Source organism: Chenopodium album, chromosome 10 (genome assembly GCF_948465745.1).
Source record: "Chenopodium album chromosome 10, dcCheAlbu1.1, whole genome shotgun sequence".
Classification (NCBI taxonomy): Eukaryota; Viridiplantae; Streptophyta; class Magnoliopsida; order Caryophyllales; family Amaranthaceae; genus Chenopodium; species Chenopodium album.
In genome coordinates, this window is record NC_137843.1 from 58,353,959 (window position 1) to 58,371,888 (window position 17,930).

Sequence of the window (17,930 nt, forward strand, 5' to 3'; positions counted from 1 at the left end):
TTTTATTAATTGATATTTATTATAGTTACATGAATTTTAAAGATGATGTTGAAACTTTTAAGAATAAGGTGACGGATGAGTTTTTTAATTTATATAGAGTTTATGAAAGTAAATATGGAACCGTGTCTCGATTTGCCCCTTCTCAAACATCCAAAAATGTAAGTAAACGGGCCAAAGGTTTATTTGCACAAGTTGCTAACTTGATGTCTAAGTATTCAGGTACAGAATCATCATCATCTAGGAGAACACAAAGCGATGTTTCGGAGTTGCAAATGTACTTAATTTACGACTTCATGAAAGGCATGGACGATGAAGAGAAGTTTGGCCTCGACATCCTCGATTGGTGGAAATCACAAGCCGTGAAACATCCAATTTTGTCCGCAATGGCTCGTGATATTTTTGCTATCCAAGTCTCCTCCGTTGCTTCCGAAAGAGCTTTTAGTGCGTCGGGAAGAGTTCTAGACGATAGAAGAACAAGACTAAAACCCGAAACACTTGAAATGTGTGTTTGCTTCAAGGATTGTTTGGATGCCGAAACTCGTTCTCAAGATCGTACTTATGCACAAAACGACGACGATGAAGGAACGTCGACTTCTTTTAGTTCTCATACTTCTCAATCCACTCAATTGGCGGATGAACTTGAACGTCTAGGAGACGAAGGCGAAGATGAAGACGAAGGCGAAGACGACCAATAATAATTACATGATTACATATTTACATTATACACTATTGTATTCTTTTTGTATTATCGAACTTCGTATTCCGTATAATAAATGAAGTTATTCAATATTCATACACTATTGTACGATTTTTAATTATCATTACTTAATTTGTAATTTTGTATTATTGAATTATCGTACATTCGTACCGGCTACCGTCATATAATAAAATAAGTTATTCTTCAATTTTTTGTGTTTTCGGATTATCGCACTCGTATTTTTTTTTTATTATATGCATTGTTGTTTTTAATTCGTTTTTTTTATCATTTATTTTTTTTTTTTTAAAAAAAAAAAAAGGGTGGCACGGTTTGGCCCGCGGCCCGGCACGGCACGGCCCGCTAGGCACGTGGGCCGTGCCGTGCCGTGGGCTGGGGTGTAGGCATGGCACGGCACGGCACGCCGCGGAGCCGGCACGGCACGGCCCCCACCCCGGCACGGCCAGGCACGGCCCGCGGCGGCACGGGCACGGCCCGTGCCCATGTTTAATTTTAGGCTTAGGAAAAAGTGGCCTATATATATAGACAGTAAGTTAAGGTTCAATTCTACATAAACAAATGCAATCAATTTTTATCAATCACTGGCATGTGCTTTCAATCAACTTTATTTCTTCCCAAAGCAAACAATTAGAGGGTGGGGGAAAGCCTTTGTGCTAGACACAAGTTGTCCTTGGCTAAATGTGGTGCAATGGTAGCATTGAGAGGGTGTATTTGTTATTTGTTGGCGAAAGCCTCATGCGTATTTTTGCGTGTTATTTGTTTGTGAAAGCCTCACTTGATATAGAAAATAATGAGAGGTAGTTGTTGAGTGGAGCATACATGTGGATATACTATTGACCTATTGTAACTAGCTAAACTAGTCAATATGTGACGGTGTATGGTACTAGCTTAGCTAAATCCAACCTACAAAACAATTACCTAATGAATTATATTTTTTTTTTTTTGAAGAAGCCTCATAATAAAGAGTTCTTTACCACTAATGCTAAGAATGCTAAATTATATCGTATTTATGTATCTTAAGATGAGAATGTATAGATTCTTTTACTTATATATTATATATCGATAAAATTATTTGTGATTTTGATTCTTAATAAATATTTCAAAATTTAGAATGTCACTAATTTTCTTCTTGAATCAACTATCAACGCTGTTCACCAACCTACATAAAAAAGATAAATACATAGACAACATTGTTAGTTATGGCAGTTGATTAAAAGATTACTATAGAGCTAATATTATTAGATATGACAATTGATAAAATGGATGCTATATAAGTTAATAAAAAAAATTATTATAGTATTGTTATTAGATTTGACAATTAATAAAATTGATTAGGTTACCTATTATCTAATATTCTAACTGATTATATTAAACTCTTCTGCATTCTTTGATTATACTTGTTCTTTGGTGTGAGACCGTACAAGCATAACTTCGATAAATTTCAATAGTGTATCTCTTAATTTTTCGATAAAATAAAATTTATTAATAGTGTTAAATTATTTTTCATATTTAATGAATATTTAGATTTTATCTTTAATATTCCCTCTGTCCTTATTTGATAGTTACTTTTGGGCATTTTCACGGGAATTAATAAATATGAATAAGAGGTAACAAAAGTACATTGAAAAAGTAACTTTACATTGGACATGCAAAAAAGTAGAGAGAGAATGTAATTAGAGTCCATGAAAAAACAAGATTTACATGAAAAACTTAAATTTGCACAAATATTTTTTGCAAATTGGAGAGAATTTTGGTAAAAAATTGATATTAATGGTACTTGAAAAAAACAAATGTGACTAACATTTTGGACACCAAAAAGGAAATAAGTGATTATCAAATAGGGACGGAGAGAGTATAAATTAAGTATAATAATAATAATAACATCAAAGCAAGTGTATAATTAAGATACAATAATATAAATAACAAAAGAAATCAATTTATCATAAATATGTATCTATCCACAATTGCATATCAGATTTTATCAAGCATAATTACACTTAAAAAAAGTTCACACAAAATTGTCATAATTTGTTAGTAGTTGTAAACTTGTAAATTTAGTTCAAATGTTCAACACTTTCTTGCCACTCTCGATCAATGGAAACTCAATCAAACTGATAAACCTTAGATTGCCAATGCGAATGAGGTTCCCACCATTGAAGAAGACCATGAGCAGCCATCAAATCTTGTTCCTTAACGACCACGTTTTTAGTAACGAAAGCTGATGGTATAAGACGTAACGCCTCACCGTGATCTCTCCCTAATGCACCCGATAATAAATTCAAAACCGAATTCTTTGTTGCAATCCTCTCAATTTTACCCACTCCCCATCCTTCCATCTTTTCTCGATGCTCGAAATACCCGATATACTCGCAACAAATCGGATCCTTCGGGTTCAAAAACAAGTACGGGGTCCAAGAACTAAGTATTGTAAAAGGGTCTTTTTGTTCGGGTGTAGTGTTGTTTTTTGTTCCATTTATAGCAAGAGAAAGGCCCGCATTTAAAACGCTATGAGCGATGCGGGCCCCATTTTTTATATTTGGGTCATTGAGTTTCTCAATTGGGGTAGAGATGTAAGGAGGGTTAAAGAGGTAAGTTTCTATGCAAAATCCACGTCTAGCCAACTCTTTGCCCGCTTGTAACGCTATAGCCGCTCCTAAGGAATGCCCCGTTAGCCAAACCTTATTAGGGCCTACTTTGGCTATTATGCTCTCTATTGCTTGAAATGCGGCTTGGTACCGCGTGTCTCGTGCCAACCTATTTAAGGCGAGTTTGACATCTAAGTGGAAGTCCCGTTTTCGAGTCTCGGGTCTAACGATCGTGCCTCGAAATGCAATGACATACTTAGGGGGTGTACCCGTTGGAGAAAAAATGTTCGGTATGTGGGGTTTGTACTTGTAAATGATCCCAAAAATTGACAAATCGATTGGATCTACTAGGGTTTGGAAGCATTTGTAATGAAAAAAATTCCACCAAATTGGGGCTAATGCATCATGATTTGTTCGATTTTCTTGGCGATCTCTCTCTAGAACAAACACTCCTTGAACCATACATGCCGCAAAAGACCTCCTATGTTCCGGTAATCTCCTACAATAATGAGGTTTGACAAGTATCAATATTCAACAGCTATCTTTTATTGTTCAAATTTTTATGTTCAACTTTCTTAATTTTACGATTTTTTTGAAATTTTTGGAAGGTAATCAAGGTATCGATAAGGTTGATATGCAAAAAATTAAAAACAAAGTATAACTTATTAAATCTAGAAAGTGATTATTTGATTTTAGGAGAAACTTAAATAGAAATGAAGTATGATAGAGTTATAACTACTTTTGGTACGTAGCCTAGCATCAAATTAGCTTAGCAACATTCTTCCTAATCTACTCGATTTCTCTCCCTACCTTTTGATTTGAGAGAAAATGAGAATGTGTTAAAGAGCCAGAAGGGCAAGTGATGAGAATCGATCCCAATATCTCCTAGAATCGAAAAGAAAGCTCTAACCACTTGAGCTATCCTTCACTCTCATACTATAATTTAGATTAGTTATCATATTTTAACTAACCGCGGTAAAAAATGTTAAACTTTGACCAATATAAATTTAAAAAAAGGGGTAAATGAAATAATTACCAATCAACGGAAGTAAGGTGGAGAGGGCCACAAATGTCAAAATTTTCTTTCTCCACTGGCTTTTTTTCTTCCTTCTTTTCCCCCTTCATTTTTCTCTTTATTCAACAATAAACTCTCAACCCTGTTTCCAAAGTCAATGAACCATCACATTAGATTTTACATTAATTAAGATTAATCTGTCTATTCAAATCAACCCTTTATTTCCTAATTAATCATAAAACAAATTAATTTCCAATTAATCTATAATTATCACAAAAATACGACAAGCAACATAATTTAGAGTTTTTGCGGGTCAAAACAGGATCATGAACAAGAAATTGAAGAATTTACACATAATATGCAGATACAATAAGCAAAATATATATAAAAAAAACATGATTAATCAAATTATTAATATATATGAGATCAAGTATTATATTAACAGAAATAATAATAAGATGACCAAGAAATTTACCAAAGAATGCAGCAGAGTGCTAAAAGTTGCGCTAGATATGATGGAGCAGAAATTTTGCTCTATGAAAGAATGGAGGAGACAAATCAAGGAGTATAAATCTAGTTTTTATGATAAAAATAATTAAATTAAATTTTTAGTGATTGACCCAGTTTTATTCTAAGCTTTTTTAAACAATTTTTTTCTTATGGAAAAAATGAAAGGAGAAAAAGCATGAAGTAAATAAATGAATTAAAAGAGATTTGCTTCTTCTCCAAAGTCAAAGAAAGTTTCCAGCAAAAAAGTAACAACTTGGAAGTTTCCTCCAAGAAGTGGTATGAGGCTTTAAACGCGGTAGCCTACTCGTTTTTTAAAATGCCAAAACGAATTTCTATTTATGTGCACCCGGATGTAAGATCTATTTAGAGTTACTTTCCGCTCATTCAATATTTTTGTTATGAGCAAAAGGAACACCCTTGAATAGAAAAGGTTTTGTAGAGAAATTGAGAAAGTTGTCCAACGTGTTATATAGATTACTACCTTCGTTCTATTTGTTAGTTGAACTTACGAGTAATATTTATGAGCTTTGTAATTTTAATTTAGCCTTTTTCGCTTTATACAACTAGAAAACATATAAAATGATCATGCTAATTAGCTATTTATAGGTACTGGATAAATGTTGTTAAATAATATTGTAAATATTAATATGGATATATATTGGTTTTTTTACAATCTGGAGATGAAAGGTTTAAAGTATTTTTTTTGGAAAAATTACGTGTCAAATCAAAAAAAATATCCATTTGTCTCTCCCTAAATTCAATTCTAATTGATTAACCACCTCAAAATGAACCTTCAATACCTATGTGTTGCACATCAAAATTATCATTTTAAAAAATTTATTTTTGAATTATGATATTTTATTCCACTATATTTTGAACCCATAAGGACAAAACCCTAAATCCGTCACTGCAGATGATATCACGTTACTTATTACTTAAAGTTAAAGTTACACTTGCAAACAAGTCGATCATCACTTAAAGTTAAAGTTACACTTGCAAACAAGTCATCAGGAATATAGGTTGCCCCAACTCCCCAAGCCCATACAAAATTTAACCAATGATTATACATTGATATATTAAAAAAAAAAAAAAAAAAAATAACAACTCTTTCTTTGTAGTTACATGAATTTTCAAAATAACATATAATTCCCCTGCATTTTTCTTCATGTCAGTTAAATTTGTAAAGTTGAGGCTGCCAAAATGGATGAGGTTCCCACCATTGATGAATTCCATGAGATATCTTAAGATTTTGTTCTTTAACAATCATATTCTTAATAACAAATGCTGAGGGAATCAAATGTAGTGCTTCGCCTTCTCTTCCTAATGCAGCTGATAATAAACCCACTACTGAATTTTTAGTTGCAATTCTCTCAATCCCACCTATACCCCATCCTTCCATCTTTTCTCGATGCTCGAAATACCCGATATACTCGCAACAAATCGGGTCTTTCGGGTTCACAAACAAGTATGGGATCCAAGAACTAAGTATAGTAAATGGGTCATGTTGTTGTGTAGTGTACTTATTTTTTGTACCCTTATTAAGAGCAAGTGTAAGGCCAGCTGTTATAACACTAGTAGCGATACGGGCACCCGTTTTTAAATTTGGGTTGTTGAGTGTCTCAATCGGGGCAGAAGTATATGGAGGGTTAAAAAGGTAACTTTCTATGTAACAACCTCTTTTAGCCAATTCTTTTCCTACTTGTAGGGCTATTGCTGCCCCTAGAGAATGCCCTGCTAACCAAACATTCCGTTGACCAACTTTGACCATTAGGTTCTCTACTGCTTGGAGTGCTGTTTGGTATCGAGAATTACGGGTTAGCCCGTTTAGGGCGAGTTGGATATCCAAGTAGAGATCTCGTTTACGTGTATCGGGTTTGGTAATTGTACCCCGGAAGGCAATAACATATTGAGGGGGTACACTTTGGGATGTCATGGGGTGATAATAGTTAGGTTTGTGGTACTTGTACTCGAAAATCGCTCCAAACGTGGAGGAATCAACTTGATCTACAAGGATTTGGATGCATTTGAAATGGAAATAATCCCACCAAATTGGGGCTAGTGCATTGTGCCCCGTTCTCTTTTGTTGGCGGTCTCTCTCTAAAATGTACACTCCTTGAACCAAACTAGCCGCAACCGATCTTCTATGATCTGGTATTCTCCTGCAATTAATATAAAGGTGGTGCAATAGGTATGCAACGAATCATATATCCAATTAAGAATCATCCACTATCAAAGCAGAATGAAACAATATGACATATTCTACTTTTAGCAACCGACTAAAGTAACACGGAGTATAACATATTTTACGGGAGAATTCAAGTTTATCTCTGAGATTAACATGAAAAGTTAATCTCCTCTCACAATATATTGTTTTACTTTTATTTTTTAAATAATAAAAGTAAAATAGTAAAATAGCACGAAAACAAATACATAAAGTTGTGAGAGGAGATTAACTTGAAATGTTAATCTCGGAGATTAACGTAGGGCTCCCTATATTTTACCATCTTTCTTCCCTATTTGTAATTTATCCTAGTAACTTATAATGTTATTTTCACTCATTTGGACCAAGAAAGGCATTCACATCTATTCACTATCAAATTAAAGGGATTAAGAAAAAGTGAAGTACCAATCAACACAATTAAGGTGTAAGGGCCCACAAATGCCAAAAATCTCCTTCTTAGAGGGCTTCGTCTCTTTTTCTTCCTCTTTATTGTACTCCATCTAAATCATTAGCAAGAAGTTAAGAACAAATTCAATTAGCAACATCACAGCATTAATTAATTAACTTATACATTTTTAGAGATTATTATAAGTATCTTGTATAATGGATAATAAAAGCAATCAATAATTATGCAAGTAACATATAATATATTTCATGGGCATTATTAATTAGTTTCTTGAAGAATGGAAATAAAATCAAACTATCATCAAAGATTTGGCAAAGTTTTAAAGTATGTATGATCAAGCAAAGCAATGCTATGTGAATAACATAATTCAAACAAGAAAAAGAAGATCATAAAGTAAAAAAAAAAATACCTCTAATAAGAGCTTAAAATTAATATTTTCCCTTACATTTGGAATAGAAGAAGGAGCTTTAAAATGATGGTGGAATGAGCTTCATCTTTTGGGTGTGAGTAGACTTAAATCTCGAGCTTAAAGAGCTGACTTGACTAAATTTGTGTAATTTAATATAAAGTCAATGAATTTTGCCTCTTCTTCTCTAAACCCAAGAGAGAGAGAGTCTTGAAGACAAGTTCTGTTAACTCTCATGAATTATAATGGTGAATAGGACAGGTATATTCATGGTAGAAGTATGTTGTAGGTCTAAATGCTTATATTTTTGGTACATTATAGGAACGGAGAAAGTATGCATCAATATCATTTTATTTTTATTTTACAAAAGTGAAGATAGTACGAATTCTCGTATTGAACTGTATCAATTTTAAAGGTTCATACAATCCTGTTTAGTTTCAAATCCGAAATATCTAGAATTAGCATGTAAATGATAAAGAATTTTCAACATGTTATTAAATTATCATCAAGTGCACGCATTGACGTGACACAAATTGTAAACTCTTCTAAGATTTTAAAATAGTGATACCAGTAATCATTATTGTAATGACAGTTAACAAAACCTAATTATGTTGGAGTGAGCTCGACCAAAACAGAATGATTAAAATATTATGTGTTTCCAACTTATAGATCGAATTGGTTCTCTTTGATCGTGTTTAGTTTGATGTTTAAAAAACATGATTTAAAACATTTCTAATCACCGTGGATATATGATGTTAATTAAATACTTCGTATATAACTAGTAGTGGCAGAGTAGTGATTCTTATCATGGAATAAAGACCCAACAAAGATCACTCAAAATACTCAATAAAAAAACATGCAATTTCATACAAGTTGCTAAATTGGAATTGAATCATGGAATTCTTTTTTATTATTTTTGAATTGAAGCTACCCTCTTGGACAAGGTATGACTTTTTACCATCTAATGGCATCATGACTTGTTTCAATTAGGTGGAGAACGATTGACTAAGTAGTGTATTTGCCTAATTGGTATATAATTATAAATGATTAGCATAGTGGCTCTTTAACTAGATTGGTTCTTTTATATAATTATTAAGAGACAAGAATTTAGCCACGTGAGGCAAGGTAATGTTACAAAGTCTTAGCTTACATGTTACACATGCATTTTTATACGATTTATACAAGGTGGCATTACATTGGAGCTCTATATTAATTAGGAATGTTAGATAATGGGATGATTAATTAGGGGGAGGTGAGAAGTAGGTGACCTCAAACTTGAGACCAACCTTACCGCCTTAACCAATCTTGTTTCTCAAGTTCCTAGTTTGTATACTTATAGTTTCAATCGAAGAAGTTGAGATTGAATACATACTTATGGTGTTAGGTTTGAATTAGAAGACTACATCATTAGGGTGTACGACGTAGGTTAGAATTATATTACAATATTGGGAGAAAAAGTAAGACACTTTTAGAAATAATCTATCCTTAATTCCTAGCCTATCCAACTAATTTGCTATTTTGTAGTCCCTTTATTTCTTTTGTTTTTTACGTTTTGATCATCATTTTTTTCACTAATAGATTTTAAACATAAAAAAAGAAAAAAAGAATGAACTATTTTTATAATGAAGTTAAGAACATGATGAAACCTCACCTTAAATAAAATATGCATGAAATTGAGATGTTGATTCACTTTAAGTCTTTCACAATTGAACTATTTAATTGAGCTAACAAACAATTTAGTCCAAAAAATAATCATTTACATATACAAAGACGCAAGTAATAGACAATAATTGAATTACCAAACATCTACTACATAACCCAAAATAATTAAACAACAATACATTTCGAATTATAGTAGCTCTTTACTTGCATTGGATCAAGCATAGTCACATACAATTGGTCTCTTCGTACACATAAATCTTAGAGTGCCAATATGAATGTGATTCCCACCATTGATTAACGCAATGAGCATCCTTGACACTTTGCACAACATCCTTCATGTTCTTTGTAAGCAATGCCGATGGAATTAGATGTGGTGGCTCACCATCTTTTCCTAGTGCACCTACTAACATACTCATCAATGAATGCTTGGTAACAATTAAATCAACTTCATCCATTCCCAATTCCTTCATCCTTCCTCGATGCTCGAAATGCCCGATGTATTCGCAACAAATTGGATCACTAGGGTTTACAAATATGTTAGGGATCCATGAACATAGCGACAAATATGTGTCATATTGTTTTGTCGAGTAGTTATTATAATTTTTAATACCTCTTTTAGCCACTTGGTAGATTCCTGCTGTAACTATACTTTTAGCAACACGAATTTTGCCTTTTATATACGTATTGTTTATCTTTTCTATCGGGGCAGACGTGTATGGTGGATTAAAAAGGTAAGTCTCAATATGACATCCCCTTTTAGCCATGTCTTTACCTGCTTGGAGTGCAATAGCTGCCCCAAGAGAGTGCCCTGCTAACAAAACATTCTTAGGACTTATTTCGAGTATGCTCTCTATCTCTTGAAACGCGGTTAGATACCGGGAGTCCCGGGTTAGTCTACTGAAGGGGAGTTGGATATCCAAGTAGAGGTCTCGTTTTCGTGTGACGGTTTCCATGAGAGTGCCACGAAAGACAATGACATACCTTGGGGGAACACCTTGTTGAGGGATAAGAGCATGGGATTTGTACTCAAATATGGCTCCAAATATGGAAGAATCAATTTGATCTTTAAGAGTTTTGATGCATTCAAAATGGAAGTAATCCCACCAAGCTGGAGCTAATGCTTTGTTCCCTATTCTCTTATGTTGGCGGTCTCTTTCTAACACGTACACTCCTTGAATCAAACTAGCTACAACTGATCTTCTGTGATCGGGGTTTCTCCTACGCAAAATTTATTATATGATTCAATATTAGCAAATATAGTTGATAATAGATGGACCAAAATATATATAACTAACTTCCTTGAAAATTTAATTTTTATTATTGTCAATCAAACAACGTTTCTATTTTTAAAAAATTTAACTTTTCAGTGCAATTATTATATGTATGTTAATCAAACAACCACGCACTAATCAACTGAAACCAAGAGAAAACGAGAGTTTAGAGATAACTACCAATCAACTGAAGTGAGATGAACCGGACCAGAAATGCCAAATTCCCACTTGGAGAATATTGCATCACTATCATCCCCTCTTTTCCCCTTCATCTTTCATCTATAACTTCGCACGAGAAAATCCTGCCAATAAAATCAAGTCCACACATAATTACTTACCATTATCATTAAACACTCACAAACATGCAATTTAGCTAAACAATTGAACACCTTTAATTTTTATTTTTTCCTCTTCATGAAAACATATATCAAACAAAAAACAATTTCATGTAAAATCAAGGAGTTTAATAAGAAAATAACAATATAATTTATAATATACCTAAATAGTTTACACCCAAAATTCCAAAAAAGAAAGAAAATACCTTAAAATTTTAGTGCATGGCGTTAAAAGCAAGCCATTATCAAAGCTTTCTCTTGAGGAATATATATAAGATCACTCCATCGACTATTGGTGATAGAGAAAGGACCTCCCAAGATGCCATTAGAAATTGTATTTTTGATTAATTGATGACTTAAAGTGTGACATGTGTCCTTTTATGTTTTTATACATTTTTTGTACCTTTTTTCCTTTGAGCCAAATATGACAATATTCACATTACACTTACATACATACATTTATGGACTTATGGTACGGAGTATAAATTATTTTATGGGCTGATGTGGAAGAATGCTACTTCATTTTGTTTAGAAATATTGTTATGAATTTAAAAAGACACTATAAGTAGTTTCTTATTAGGGGTGGTAGAACACCTAACCTAACCCATAAATAAAATAAAGGAGTGATCTTTAGGTGGTCCAATTGTATCCTAAATACACTCTTCCCTCCCCTCTTACTCTCCAAGGAGGCTTGACTGCTAATTTGATTCGGGTTAACATGATATATGTATATATATAAGAGACTAGGTTCTGATTTGATAGGACGCCTTTTCCTTACCTATAAATAATAAAATAAACTCTATATAAATTCTCATGAATAGTTTAGTTCATTTTGATATCCTTGTGAATAGTTAAGTCCGGTAGTTAACTAAAAATAAAATAAAAAATATAAATTATGCATTCAATTGATTCAAGGATTAATTATGATGTTGAGCCAGTTCAACAATTTAATCCTAAAAAAAATGTAATTGTCGTAATTGTTTACTTTTAGAGATTGAATATGATATTCTCTTTAAGAAAGACAACAAATTTCTTTATTAATTCATAAATAGAATCCGTGTTACAATGTTCTTTATTGCAACTTTACACTATTTTAAGGGTCTTTCTACTCTTTGCCCTTTATTTATACAAGCATTTATGTGGTCACAATTCTCTTATTGTAGGAAATTATTTTGTGTGTACTTGATCAATCAAACTGTGGCATGATGCACCTTGCTTACTAAGCCAAGCAAACCTTGCTTACTAAAATACAAAATAACAATAGTAACAAATGAAAACCATCACTAATTAATTGAAACATATTTACGGAAAATAATAGACAATGCTAGGTCACCAACCATTATATTGAGGCAACAAATTGGAAAGATATGTTCATTTCTCAAGGCACCCTATATTTATTCATAAAATCCCAAATTATGTTGACAAAATTCGTCCTTTGGATAAATTGGAGAGTCACATTTCTAGTTATGGTTATAATTGGTTTTCACTATTTTTCCCTGAAAATTCACTATCCCTTTTGTCCCTTGCTCTTCTTTCAAAGAGAGGAGAACGAGCAAAAGGTAAATTAAACTCAGATGATAGATGTATGCTTTTGGAGTTTTTCTTAATTTCTTTTCTTTACTCCGTATATTTTGAATTATACATAGATTAATTATTATAGTTTACGGCAAATCACAACATAAGCTTTGTGCACAATCGCACAAAACATTTAAAATGTTAGAGGAAGTATGAGACACCTTATATTCAAAATGCTCACAAACAAACAGAGCCACCAAAAATGACTTGGTAGCTTCATGATTGGATAATTGGATTCTCCTCTTAGAGCACTAGAACGAAACTAACTCAAACTAGTAAACAATCCAAGTAACTCAAACTGAGCATCATGAATAATAATTATACCAGTTTCAAAGACATGCTTTGTATAATCATATTTATTACGATTTACGAAGGATTTATTAAAAGTGTAAATTTACAATTTTAGCTACGAGTAGTCGAGTATGTACTTATTGTAAATGCACATAAAATCAATTGAGTTAGATGGGTTTTGTGATACATGTATAAATTTATAGTCAATACAAATCGCACCGAGCTAAGTTTGATTTAGTGAAAAAGGTTAGAGGTCTAATCCTTACTATTAACACTTTAAGGGTGGATATTTTCTTATCCTTCCCTCTCAGTTTTAAAGGTCTAACCCACAAATATTAGACTAAAATAACCGTTGAGGTCTAATTAAGATCCTTTTTCTTACTTTAAAAGGTCTAACCCGCAAATAGGGCGGGCAATCCCTAACCCGACCCGAAGTTATTGAGAGAAACCCGAATCTGACCCAACCCAAACCCGAACAATCCGAATTCAACCCGATTTGACCCAAATTTTATATTTCATAATAATATTAAATTTTACACTATTTTTAATAGTTTCTAAGCATAACCCAAAATCAACTCGAAATCTGACCCGAACCCGACTCGCTGACCCAAATTATCACCCCTACTTACAAATATTAGACTAAAATAACCGTTGAATTCTAATTAAGATCCTTTTTCTTACTTTTAAAAAAAAAACCAAATACGGACTGTATATGACCCATTTAAGAATGACTGACACAATTGGATCCAAACTTTTGACCCGACCCACCTTTTTTTTATTGAGCTGAAAATCAATTAATCTAACTGACGCCGATCACTGTTCGGTTGTTGTTCTTCCAATTCCTCGTCTCAATTCAGCAGGGCGATTCTCCTCTGAAACCCAGGTACACGAAAACACTACTCTCTTTTTAATTTATTCTTGTCTGCAATTTTTTGGAGGAACCAAGAAACTATATTATGGGGTTAATAAAAAACAAGGAAAATGTTATACATAGCCCTTAGGCTACATATAATCATTAAATTTACATTTGAATATCGTAAAAAGTTAAGAAATCATCAAAATATAAACACTAATAACATTAATTTACGCGTGTTTTTGTCATAAATTCCTAATTTTATACAATTTCCAAGAGTATATTTAATGCTTATGTATAGCCCTTAGGACTACATGTAACATTACCCAAAAAACAACTGTTATTGTATGAATGATGAATGAATCTATAAATGATTAAATGAATATATTGTTAAATTTTATGTGCCCTTTTTCTGTAATTTACGTTATGATGCCACTAATCCATATAGCAATTTTTCCTGAGGAAGCTGTTTTCTGTTAGAATTGTCATACTGTTAGTAATTTTTTTCTTGGGATTTTTTTATTTGGAAGTTTGAGCATATAAAGCTGGTATCTTGATGGGTGTATGAATGCTGAGTTATTCAATGTTGTTAGAAGGGATTTATTGGGAATTGAAGAAAATTATTGAGGAGATTTTGGGTTCGAAAAAGTTCTTGACTTGTGCTTATTAAGTTGTTGGGCACATTGCATTGTTTTGGTGAATCATATAGGAGAAAGGATGTATGTTGTCATTGCCCTGCATTTCAATTACTTTCCTTAACATTGTTAGCATTGGTTATAAATTGTCTAAGTGTCATAATTATATCGATTATTGTTTTTCAACACATTAGTATTAAGGGATGAACTGTTTTTTTTGCTTCTGTTGTCTTTGATTGATTAAGAGTAAAATGATAGTGTGTTGGATCATCCATAGTTTATCTGAAGTTTGATTTTGTTATGCCAGTTCGTGTTTCGTTGCCTTGAGATAGACATGGACGATGTCAGTGTATCTAATAGCGAACTGTTGGAAACGACTGATTCTGAAGGTATTTTAAGCTTCATTTACAATTTCTGCTCATCTTATGATACCTTGTATCCATTTAACCACTCCTTTTTGTAATCAATGAAGAATTTTTTGTGCAGATGATACAAGCGACGTTTCTGATGACAAATTGCATAATGAAGGTGAATTAGAGAGCCTTTCTGACATTGATGATGCCGAGGTCAGTGATACTTGCTAATTTCACTGCATGACTATCAGTCTATCATTATGTGATTCAATTTAGCTTTTTCTGTTGAAGAAAAAAAAAAAAACAAGGCAATACTTTGGCATGCTTCACTAGAAACTCACCACTGTCATTGCGCCACAATTTTCACGAGCTAACTGTGCACAATGTAGAAATGTATCGTTTATGAGGGGCAACTGGGCAAGGGCAATGTGACAATCAACATCCAATCTACTCTACTTTAAGTCCACATTTGTTCTCTGAATGTTGCTTTCCTGTGAAGCCTATTTATAGACAGCTCATAAGAGAATATTGGCAAGTCAATATTGGCCTTCTTTCTTTCGATTTTTTTTTTCCCTGTAAAATATTCTGATATCCTGCCGATGACTCTGCAATCTTGAAAAGAACATTAAACATTGAAACTAAACTTAATTGTGGTGTGGCAAGCACTGAACATGCATTATCGTTTGCTTTGTCTTCCATATACTCTTATGCTTGTGGCTTAATTTCTGAGAATTTTTTAAGAATTTTGAGAAACAATAGCAACAACTTGATTATAACAAATTATATGCTTTCAAGTGACATGTGTACATTTTACACCTGAGCCTTTTAAACAAGTTTTTCTTTCTAATTGTCTTATTATTTTACGCTTTTTTCTACTTCATATTGTCCTTTTTGGTGACTAACAAATTAGTCCTACGATGAGGATTTTGTAGGTTGGGAGCTACTTATATAATGAGAAAGAGAAGCATTACAGGAAAGAAATTTGGGAAATGATGAATAAGAAGTATCTTCAGGTAATCTGATATTTTATGTCATCATTCACCATGTTGTCAATGTACTAGCTTCAATATCTATGGCTGAACATGTAGTTTGCACTAATTAAGGAAGAGATCGTATTGATCAGTCTGATGTGGAATTGACTGTCACTCTATGATCTTTGTTAACTGAGCAAAGTTAGTAATCTATACACATTAATCAGCTTATACCTCTGTCTGTATGCAGGAACAAGCCGAAAGAGTTGCTGCTACTGCTAATGGTACAAAATTCAAAAGGGTGAGTTCTTTTAAATATTTTAGTATCTTTATTGCTCTTGCACACTTTAGCTCCAAGTGCATTCTTGTCACTATATTCATATTTGACCAACCAGTGGAAAAGTTTTCTCCTAGATAACATGAACTAGAAATTCAATTTAATCATCAATTGGATAGTGATAAGCTCAGACCATTTCTTCAGGTCAAATTATGATGTGGAGGTTGTGAGCTTGGGCGTACAGGATTCCAAAAGTTTGGAAGGTAATACTTGGGTTCTTGGAATGTGTTACCAGCTATAGAAGGTATCTTCTGATTAAAATGTAAGGATTTTTGCTATTAAGGTGTAATGACGTGTTAGAACTATCAATTTTTCACAGAATTATGTGTGGAGATACAAATCGAGGCACTGTAAAGCTATAAAATTGTCTTTTTAACAATTTTCCGCATTCTTATTTGGGTGTGTGGGAAGGGGGAAGGTGGGAGGAGCATTAGCTATAACAGACCTCAATTATTGTTAAGGGTATGAGTGTATCCTAGAGCTTTTTATATTAGCCTTTAATTTTTCTTGATTTTTTTGGCTAGGATATTCTTGCAAAGTCTATTCCTGCTGCTTATCATGGACAAATTGTCTGCAGGATCTCAGAAATAAGAAGACAACAGGTGTAAAGAAAGCCCAGTCTACATCTAAAACTCGTCCACCATCGCCTAAGAAGGTATGTTTGAATTTTAAAAGAAAAGCTTTCCATTAAATTAATAGACTAAAGCCACCATATTTTCGCAAAAATTGGAGCCTGAATTCATTTGTAATAAAATGTACCTTACTGATGTAGTAATTCATGTAATATACTGCATTATGCTTCAAATTTTATTCGTGTTTCATCCAATACTCAGAAGCTGCTCTCTTATTATGTATGATTGTTCTTTCAGAGGCCCAACTCCAGAATCAATTACGATGCACTGTCCAAAGTGCTAGATGAACCTGTAAGTCTTGGATTTGTTAATTTTCGCTTTTCTTTTAAAGCTTGGATTACTATGTACATTTCATATGTATTCAAGAATCTGGTCATGGTAGAAGAGCGTTGTAGACCTGTAGATTCTTTTGAACTCCTTTTGACTTTCTGGTTGTATTTGAATTTTCAGGAAAAGGGGGGGATTTATCTGAAAAATCATCCATTATGTTTCAAGTATTCAACTGCTGCAATGATTTTTCTTTTCTTTTTTTTTTTTTTTTTTTTTTTTAAGTTTTCTGTACAGTTGACTATTATTTACTATGGGAGTATGGGCTATAGATCACTGTCTTGATTCCTTTATAGCAACATCTTAATGCTTTGCTTGCTTAACAGTCGCCTTCAGATAGTTCAAAGAAGAGGCAGAGTGAACCAAATTTGGACAAACATTTGGGAGAAAGTTCAATTGGAACTCAGGTGAAGGATGATGCTGGAAATGAAACTGGGGATGAAGAAAATGGCCGGGAGGATCATCCAAACTATTCAGAATATAACAATCAAGAGGATGAGTGCGACTACTATGATGATGATGATGAGTTCTTTTAAACTTCTTAATTAGTTTGGTTTCCTTGAAATTCATAAGGAGCCTTAAAATCTTGTATTTTGGAACTATAGTGTAGATTATTTGCCTTTGCGTCTCTGATTGCTGATGTGGTTTTAAAGTTCTGTTAAGTTGCGTTTTAGATCATAGAAACAAAGTTCTGTCAAAGACGAGGCATTTTGAGTGATCTGGCCATCTAGGGCTTTGATACACGGATATGCCTTATAATCGTTGGTGTCACAATTATAAATTTGAAATTTGGAGTTTGTTTAATGTCATTATATTACCACAACCCTGCA

General features: G+C 33.1%; 4 protein-coding genes across 5 annotated transcripts; 1 reads left to right on the plus strand and 3 right to left on the minus strand.

Annotated features, from left to right (window-relative positions):
• Nucleotides 1-2,734: 2,734 nt before the first annotated feature.
• On the minus strand, nucleotides 2,735-5,064 carry LOC145564321 (GDSL esterase/lipase At4g10955-like). Its single transcript, XM_081624636.1, has 3 exons — nucleotides 4,791-5,064; nucleotides 4,337-4,457; nucleotides 2,735-3,799 (listed from the first exon to the last, which is right to left on the minus strand). The coding sequence occupies exons 2-3, from the start codon at nucleotides 4,423-4,425 to the stop codon at nucleotides 2,818-2,820; spliced, it is 1,071 nt and encodes a 356-aa protein (XP_081480762.1). The 5' UTR covers nucleotides 4,426-4,457; nucleotides 4,791-5,064; the 3' UTR covers nucleotides 2,735-2,817.
• Nucleotides 5,065-5,577: 513 nt separating this feature from the next.
• On the minus strand, nucleotides 5,578-7,546 carry LOC145564322 (GDSL esterase/lipase At4g10955-like). Its single transcript, XM_081624637.1, has 2 exons — nucleotides 7,452-7,546; nucleotides 5,578-6,984 (listed from the first exon to the last, which is right to left on the minus strand). The coding sequence occupies exons 1-2, from the start codon at nucleotides 7,544-7,546 to the stop codon at nucleotides 5,994-5,996; spliced, it is 1,086 nt and encodes a 361-aa protein (XP_081480763.1). The 3' UTR covers nucleotides 5,578-5,993.
• A 2,089-nt stretch (nucleotides 7,547-9,635) lies between these two features.
• LOC145564323 (GDSL esterase/lipase At4g10955-like) lies at nucleotides 9,636-11,445 on the minus strand. 2 transcript variants are annotated; one of them, XM_081624639.1, is made up of 3 exons: nucleotides 11,333-11,445; nucleotides 10,972-11,093; nucleotides 9,636-10,738 (listed from the first exon to the last, which is right to left on the minus strand). In XM_081624639.1, the coding sequence occupies exons 2-3, from the start codon at nucleotides 11,061-11,063 to the stop codon at nucleotides 9,745-9,747; spliced, it is 1,086 nt and encodes a 361-aa protein (XP_081480765.1). In that variant the 5' UTR covers nucleotides 11,064-11,093; nucleotides 11,333-11,445; the 3' UTR covers nucleotides 9,636-9,744. The 2 variants fall into 2 exon arrangements, with proteins under 2 accessions (XP_081480765.1, XP_081480764.1); XM_081624638.1 differs by lacking the exon at nucleotides 11,333-11,445 and having other exon boundaries at nucleotides 10,972-11,200.
• Nucleotides 11,446-13,760: 2,315 nt separating this feature from the next.
• On the plus strand, nucleotides 13,761-17,893 carry LOC145564324 (uncharacterized). The gene is made up of 8 exons (XM_081624640.1): nucleotides 13,761-13,875; nucleotides 14,788-14,869; nucleotides 14,967-15,046; nucleotides 15,766-15,846; nucleotides 16,055-16,105; nucleotides 16,719-16,796; nucleotides 17,011-17,064; nucleotides 17,427-17,893. The coding sequence occupies exons 2-8, from the start codon at nucleotides 14,815-14,817 to the stop codon at nucleotides 17,634-17,636; spliced, it is 609 nt and encodes a 202-aa protein (XP_081480766.1). The 5' UTR covers nucleotides 13,761-13,875; nucleotides 14,788-14,814; the 3' UTR covers nucleotides 17,637-17,893.
• The last annotated feature ends 37 nt before the right edge of the window (nucleotides 17,894-17,930 follow it).